Source organism: Halichoerus grypus, chromosome X (assembly GCF_964656455.1).
Source record: "Halichoerus grypus chromosome X, mHalGry1.hap1.1, whole genome shotgun sequence".
Taxonomy (NCBI): domain Eukaryota; kingdom Metazoa; phylum Chordata; class Mammalia; order Carnivora; family Phocidae; genus Halichoerus; species Halichoerus grypus.
Genome location: NC_135727.1, coordinates 47,189,667 through 47,198,274, shown reverse-complemented (window position 1 = coordinate 47,198,274; position 8,608 = coordinate 47,189,667). Strand labels below are relative to the sequence as shown.

General features: G+C 39.9%; 1 protein-coding gene across 1 annotated transcript in view; it reads right to left on the bottom strand.

Annotated features, from left to right (window-relative positions):
* Positions 1–1,772: 1,772 nt before the first annotated feature.
* Positions 1,773–8,608, bottom strand: part of TRMT2B (tRNA methyltransferase 2B) — a gene marked incomplete at its 5' end in the record, with an annotated part of 42,860 nt that continues 36,024 nt past the window's right edge. The window contains 1 exon segment of the mRNA XM_078064020.1: positions 1,773–2,476. Coding sequence (XP_077920146.1) covers positions 2,350–2,476 — 127 coding nt within the window.

The window sequence follows — 8,608 nt, the reverse complement described above, 5'->3', positions numbered from 1 at the left end:
TTTGGACTTTTTAAAAGCAGTAAGAAGCCAATGACAGATTTTAAGCACTGGAGAAACATAATGACACTGGCATTTTAGAAAACTCACTATGGCTATAAAGAATGGAATGGATGGGGGCAAGAGTGGATACCGCAGCATCAGTTAAGAAGATGGCTTTTTGAGGGGCACCTGGGTGGCTCAGTCAGTTAAGCATCTGCCTTCAGCTCAGGTCATGATCGAGCCCCACATTGGGCTCCCTGCTCAGCGGGGAGCCTGCTTCTCCCTCTGCCTCTGCCCCTCCCCCTGCTTGTGCTCTCTCTCTCTCTCTCAAATAAATAAATAAATAAAATCTTTAAAAAAAGAAGATGGCCTTTTGAGCAATAATGTGGTAAGAAACGATGGTAAACTACAGGGATGGAGACTTGTGATATGTTGGATGGGAGAAGGAGATAGAGAAGAAGGACTCAGATATAATTCCCAAGCTTTTGGCTTGAGTGACTGAGTAGATTAGCATATTCATCAAGACTGGGAATACAGGAGCAAGAACAAGTTTGGGGGAGAGATATGAAGCATGCAACATTAGATATGTTGAATTTGGAGTACCCAGAAGATATCCAGGTGGAACCCCCTTTGTAGGCAGTTGGTATGAGACTGAGAGACCTAACTCTGGTTTCTGGCTTTGGTAACTAATAGACAGTTTTGCCATTTACAGATATGAGGAACAAAAGAGAAAAGTCACTTTCCCATTACATAAAATGAAAATAGGGAAATGAAAATAAAACTTATCAGACTGCCATAAGTCAACACTTTTTTTTTTTATCACTTTACATTATTTCCTTCTAGCATTTTTTAAATGGATATGTATGTAGTAGCTTTAATGGCCACATTTTTTTCTGAGAAGGAGGCTTCTCCATAAGTATTTAGGATCGAGAAAAATACCAGTTGACCCAATATCATTTTATAAATCAGATTTTTGTACATGTCTTTAGGCTGTTAAAAGATTTAAAACACAATCTAAATTGTTGGACAGGTAACCAAGGACAACTCCAGAGCTGAAGAAATCATGGACTAGAGGATGTCAGTTTCCATATCCAGTTTATTATATACTGGATCATTAGGGGATTGTGGAGCTTTCTGCGTCCATACTACATAGCACAGTTACAGGTATTCAGTCTCTTCTTTGAAGATCTTCTTTCCCACAGTGTCTCTCCTATAACCAATTCTCCTTCCATAGGTGAGAGCTGATTGGTGCTATTGTTCCTACCATTTTTAAAGGGTATTCTAGAACTTCAAAGCCTAGAAAACCCAAAGGGATGAAGCTCTGAGATCACGCAGTCACCCTGCAATCACATTATAGTTTATGCTGCTTTTTATTAAAAAAGCTAGATTTGTTTCTAGTTCTAATCCTTGGCCACTTAAGGAATGCAGAACATATCTACCAAAATCTCTCAGCAAATACAGAGACCCAAGTCAATGTGTTATTACTACCAGCTGCAGAGAAAAGCTTAGTTATATTGTCTCCACACCACAGAGTCAGACAGAGGAGATTAGACTGAACTAGGACCAAGGGAGCCATGACAGGCTGACAGCAATAGGAAAGAACAGTCTAGATCTAGGGCCGAGGAGTGGCCACAACCAAGCCAACATCTGTGAGAGCAAGGGAACCTGAAAACTAAGGTTATAAATCTGTATCAGATAGGCCTGCTATAGTTGACCCTTGAACAACACAGGTTTGAACTGTGCAGATGGACTTACACACGGATTTTTTTTCAATAAATACCATACAGCAAATGTATTTTCTCAATAACATTTTATTCTCTCTAGCTTCCTTTCTTGTAAGAATACAGTATATAATACATGTGACATACAAAATCTGTGTTAATTCACTGGTTCTATTATCAGCAAGGCTTCCAGTCAACAGCAGGCTAATAGCAGTTAAGTTTTTGAGGAGTCAAAAGTTACAGGTAGATTTTCGACTGTGTAGGGGGGTCAGCAGCCCTAACCCGTGTTGTTCAAGGGGCACCTGTATATTCTTCCTGCTTGAGATCCAAAGGTTGGTTTCTCCAATAATGCTCTCAGGATCTGCAATGTAGCAAGATGCCAGACCTGGAAGGTACTAAAATTCCAGCCTTAATAAACAACCTGCAGGGGCGCCTGGGTGGCTCAGTCGGTTAAGCGTCTGCCTTTGGCTCAGGTCATGATCTCAGGGTCCTGGGATCGAGCCCTGCATCGGGCTCCCTGCTCAGCGGGGAGTCTGCTTCTCCCTCTCCCTCTGCTGCTGACCCCACTTGTGCTCACTCGCTCTCCCTCAAGTAAATAAAATCTTTAAAAAATAAAAAATAAACAACCTGCAGTCCCGTAGGAGGCTGCTTATCGAGTGAAGAGGAGCACCAGCTCACAGTGTAGGATGTGGGGGAAGAGATCCACAGGCACAGCTTTTCTCAGGACAAAAGGCTCACCAATAAGCTTCTTAGCAGAGTCTGGAGGACAGCACAGCCTGGAGAAACAGATCATAATATTAGTTCCTAGATACCAAGGAGAACCTATACGAACACCACTTCTTAAAAATTAAGCCTTTCCAGGGCACCTGGGTGGCTCAGTTGCTTAGGCGTCTGCCTTCGGCTCGGGTCATGATCTCAGGGTCCTGGGATCGAGTCCCGCATCGGGCTCCCTGCTCAGCGGACAGCCTGCTTCTCTCTCTCCCTCTGCTGCTCCCCCTGCTTGTGTGCTCTCTCCCTCTTTCTCTCTCTCTGTCTCTGTCAAATAAATGAACAAAATCTTTAAAAAAAATTAAGCCCTTCCCTGTGTTCCAACAGTCCGCTATGTTTCTCTCTATAACACCATTTACCATATTTAATGTAACTACTTGGGTTTTTTTTAACCATCTTCCTCAGTGGAGTATAATTTTTTCAAGGGTGGAAACGAGGCAAAAACTGTTTATTATTCATCTCTGTGTTCCCAGTTTGTGAACCAGAGTTCAATAGTGAATAGAGCAAGCAGCCTAAGTCATATATGTTTCTGCATGATTTGTACATGAAAGGTAATTAATTAACAAATATTACTGGATTATTCTATTGAAATTTTTCAAAGATTACTCATTTCGCTTATTTCAAAGGCAGTCCAGCAAAAATAAGCACAAAAATTCACCTATAAACTCACCAAGGAGAACCACTGCTAACTTCTCAGGATATATCTTTCTAAATATGTATATTTAAATTGGCTTCTTAAAATGGAGTCACACTACATATTGTACATACTGCTTTACAACTAGTTTCTTCAGTTCATCAGAGATCATATCCATCTGTCCACTATATGTCAGTCTACCTCACATTTATTGGCTATATGGTATTTCATTAAACGTGTGTACCATAGTTTATTTATCTAATCCCTTGTGATTGGAAATTTAAGCTGTTTCTAACACTTTACTATTTCAAAAAGTCCCTCCATGAATATCCTTAATAGTTATATCTTTGCACACATTTTTAGTTGTTTAGTAGAATGGCTGAGGTGAAGGGCTTATATGTTTGTAAGGCCCTAAGACATGTACCACTAAACTGTTCTAAAAAAGGTTGTACCAATTTACTCTCAAACCAACAAAGCAGAAGAGTTCTTGTTTCCCTGGCTGACTCTCAACAGTTTAAATAGCACTGTCCCATTGAAATCAGAACAAGGCAAGATATTCACTATTGCTTCTACCATGGAACATTTTTTAAAAAAAAATTTTTAAAGATTTTATTTATTTATTTGAGAGAGAGAGAGGAAGAGAGAGAGAGAGCATATACAGAGGGAAAGTGAGAGGGAGAAGCAGGCTTCCCGCTGAGCAGGGAGCCCGATGCAGGGCTCAATCCCAGGACCCTGAGATCATGACCTGAGCCGAAGGCAGACGCTTAACTGACTGAGCCACCTAGGCACCCCTACAAGGGAACATTTTCTTATCCAGTGTAATAAGAAAGTATTGGAAGGAGAGAGACAAAACCAGTTTTGATATGGTGGTCACATGGCCAGCTACCAAGAAAATGGCCGGCTACCAAGCAAGAAAATCAACTAGAAAACAAATAAAACTAATAAAAGAATGAGGAAGCTGGACACAAGGTTAGCAATAACCACTTAGAAAAAGTAATGAAAAAGATCCCATTCAGGGCGCCTGGGTGGCTCAGTTGGTTAAGCGACTGCCTTCGGCTCAGGTCATGATCCTGGAGTCCCTGGATCGAGTCCCGCATCGGGCTCCCTGCTCGGCAGGGAGTCTGCTTCTCCCTCTGACCCTCCCCCTCTCATGTGCTTTCTCTCTCATTCTCTCTCTGTCAAATAAATAAATAAAAATCTTTAAAAAAAAAAAAAAAGAAAAAGATCCCATTCATAATAGCAATAAAAACTTTACAATATCTTATATTAACCTTAAGAAGAAAGACCTATATTAGAAAAATTACATACACACACACACATATATATATATATACACACACACATATATACACACACACATATATACACATATATATATACACACCAGAACTTCTTTATCCATTCATCGGTCAATGGACATTTGGGCTCTTTCCATAGTTTGGCTATTGTTGATATTGCTACTACAAACATCAGGGTGCATTTGTCCCTTCAAATCACTACTTTTGTAGTAGTGCAATTGCTGGATCACAGGATAGTTTTATTTTTCAGTTTTTGAGGAACCCTCCATATGTTTTCCAGAGTGGCTGCACCAGCTTGCATTCCCACCAACAGTGTAAGAGGGTTCCCCTTTCTCTGCATCCTCATCAACATCTGTTGTTTCCTGTGTTGTTAATTTTAGCCATTCTGACAGGAGTGAGGTAATATCTCATTGCAGTTTTGATTTGCATTTCCGTGCTGATGAGTGATGTTAAGCATCTTTTCATGTGTCTGTTGGCCATCTGCATGTCTTCTTTGAAAAAATGTCTATTCATGTCTTCTGCCCATTTCTTAACTGGATTTTTGTTTTTTGGGAGTTTGATAAGTTTTTTCTTTAAATATTGTATTTATCCATTTGTCAGAGAGAGAGAGAGCGAGCACAAGCAGGGGAGGCAACAGGCAGAGGGAGAGGGAGAAGCAGGCTCCCCACTGAGCAGGGAGCCCGATGCGGGGCTCGAACCCAGGACCCTGGGATCATGACCTGAGCCAAAGACAGACGCCCAACTGACTGAGCCACCCAGGCATCCCAGATAAGTTGTTTATACATTTCGGATACTAACCTTTCATCAGATATGTCATTTTTTTAAATCAATCTCTAGGAGTTTGTTATAAATTAAGGAAAAAACTCTTTTATGATATAAACTACAAATATTTTTCCAGTTTGTATATTGTCTCCTATCTTTGATTTTGGTGCTTTTTATCATGCAAGTTATTGATTTTTTTAATGGTTTTATTGAGAGATAATTCACATACCATATAGCTCACTCATTTATACTGTTCAGTGGTTTTTAGTATACTCAGAGTTGTCCATCTATCAGAACAATCAATTTTGGAATATTTTCATTAACCCAAGAAGGTATCACACCCTCCTTAGCCCTCACTCCCCACTTCTCTGCAACCCTCCAATGCTCAGCCCTAGGCAACCATAAATCTACTCTGTCTTTTTTTTTTTTTTTTTTTTTTTTTTAAAGATTTTTTATTTATTTATTTGAGAGAGAGAGAATGAGAGAGAGCAAGCACATGAGAGGGGGGAGGGTCAGAGGGAGAAGCAGACTCCCTGCCGAGCAGGGAGCCCGATGCGGGACTCGATCCAGGGACTCCAGGATCATGACCTGAGCCGAAAGCAGTCGCTTAACCAACTGAGCCACCCAGGCGCCCCTATCTACTCTGTCTTTTGAGATCTACCTAGTCTGGACATTTCCTATAAATGGAATCATACAAGATGTGGCCCTTTGTGCCTGGCTTCTGGATACCTGTTCCTTATTAGATGAATGATTTGCAAATATTTTCTCCCATTCTATTAGTTGTCTTTTCATTTCTTGATAGTATCATTTGCAGCACAAAAGTTTTTTTAACTTTGATGATGTCCAATTATACATACACACATATTTGATACATATATTTTTTGTTGTTATTGTTGTTGGTTGGGTTTTTGATGTCATATCTAAGAAAGCTTTGCCTAACCCAAGGTCACAAAGATTTATTCCTGTTTCAACTCTTACATTTAGTTCTATGATCCATTTTGAATTCATTTCTGTGTATGGTGTAACAAAGGGAGAAGTTATTTTTTATGTCAGCAAACTTAACTACCTTTTACTATATGGCTTTTGAATTTTCATAGTTAGAAAGGGCTTCTGCACTCCAGGATTATAAAGAAATTCTATGATTTCCTAGGGTACATTTATGGTTTCCCCTTTTTACATTTCAATCTCGGACTCCTTTGTAATTTATCCTGGTATATACAGTGTGAGATACAGATCCAACTTTTTTTTTCACCCTGGCTACCCAGTTGTCCATCACCATTTATTGAACAGTTCATCTTTTTCCCATTGGTGTGAGGTGCCCCCTTTATCATATACTCAAAAACATTTTTAAACGGTATAACAAAAATTAAAATAAAGGACAACTGGAAGAGGTAAATGTGCAAGAATAGGCAAGGAAATAAGACTGTGAAAACACATGGGCCTCATGCTTTTATTTTGGGTAGAAGCTCTTTGACAGGGCACCTGGGTAGCTCAGTCATTAGGTGTCTGCCTTCGGCTGAGGTCAGGATCCCAGAGTCCTGGGATCGAGCCCTGCATCGGGCTCCCTGCTCAGTGGGAAGTCTGCTTCTCCCTCTCCCACTCCCCCTGCTTGTGTTTCCTCTCTCACTGTGTCCCTCTCTGTCAAATAAATAAATAAAATCTTTTTTTTTTTTTTTTAAAAAGAAGCTCTTTGACAACTTTCTCCATTCTTTTCCATGGTTACTGGTCTGTGTAGGCTTACCTATATCCTCTGCAATTAATATTACCCATTTTCATTTTCCCAGAAAATTGCCCATCTAGGTTTTTAAATGTATTGTGAGCAAGTTGTACAAAATACTTTCTTATAATTTTTAAAAACTTCCTCATAGGGGTGCCTGAGTGGCTCAGTCATTAAGTGTCTGCCTTCGGCTCAGGTCATGATCTCAGGGTCCTGGGATCGAGCCCCCAACGGGCTCCCTGCTCGGTGGGAAACCTGCTTCTCCCTCTCCCACTCCCCCTGCTTGTGTTCCCTATCTCGCTGTGTCTCTGTCAAATAAATAAATAAAATCTTTAAAAAAATAAAATAAAATAAATAAAAACTTCCTCATAGCTGTAGTTATGCTTTTTCTCATTTAAGACTTTTTATATTTTTATGTTTTATTCCTTTATATTCTTGATTAGATTTATTTATCTATTTTATTTTCTTCTTCTAATAACATCTTCTTGCTTATTTGTCAAGTCTATAGGGTTTTTTTTGTTGGGTAGTTCATTCATTCATTTCTGGATTTTGTCTAACATTATTAATTTTTCCCTTCAGTCTCCTCTAAGGTTTATTATTTTTTTCTAGATCACTGACTTGAGAGTTCAATTCATTTACTTTTAATTCTCACTTATTTCATCCAGGTATATCACCTGTACTTCATACCCACCTATGTTATTCAAATATTGCAAATTGTATTGCTTATGTAAAAGGGAGAGGGAGGGAGGGAAGGAGGGAAAGAGAGAGAGGAGGAGGAAGAGAGAGACAGAGAGAAGGAAGAAAACTTTTCAAAATTAAAAAACAAGTGACCAGGGCCAGAACTGGAGTGAAGAAAGAGGAATTCACCTTGGGTGCAAAATTTAAGAGGGTGCCAAAAAACTCAGTAATCAAACAAATAATATTTTAATGCAATATTTTGGAAAATCAAATTGGAAATAACCTGCAGACTGGTTCCCTGCTTTTTTTAAATAAAGCTTTATTGGAACCAGGACCAGGATCAGAGTAAGGTGAGTGAGACAGGGTTTAGCAAGCACAGGAGTGGATCTTGCTTTTTTTAAAAAAGATCTTAATGTGGGACACCTGGGTGGCTCAGTTGGTTGCGCGGCTGCCTTCGGCTCGGGTCATGATCCCAGGGTCCTGGGATCGAGTCCTGCATCAGGCTCCTTGCTCAGCAGGGAGCCTGCTTCTCCCTCTGCCTGCCACTTCTCCTGCTTGTGTGCGCTCTGGCTCTCTCTCTCTCACACAAATAAATAAATAAAATCTTTTAAAAAAAAAGATCTTAATGTGTTTTTCACCATGGCTTTCTTGGGACTAATTTTGATTTTTGAAAATGATGCATTATAAATATATCTTAATTACTGAGATTTTATGCACCCTCTTACTAAATTTTGCACCCAAAGTGAGTTGCTTTACTTGCCTTACCCGAGACCTGGCCCTATAACTAACTGCTGATAGTAGTATAATGACTTTTTTCTGTCTCTTTATATTACTCTGTTTTCTAAATCTGTACAGTAAGTACAGATTACTTTGATAATCAGGAAAAAATAATTTAAAAAAGAAGTCAATTGGGGTGCCTGGGTGGCTCAGTTGGTTAAGTGGCTGCCTTCGGCTCAGGTCGTGATCCTGGGGTCCTGGAATCGAGCCCCACATCAGGCTCCCTGCTCAGCAGGGAGTCTGCTTCTCCCTCTCCTCTCTCTCCATCTGTCCC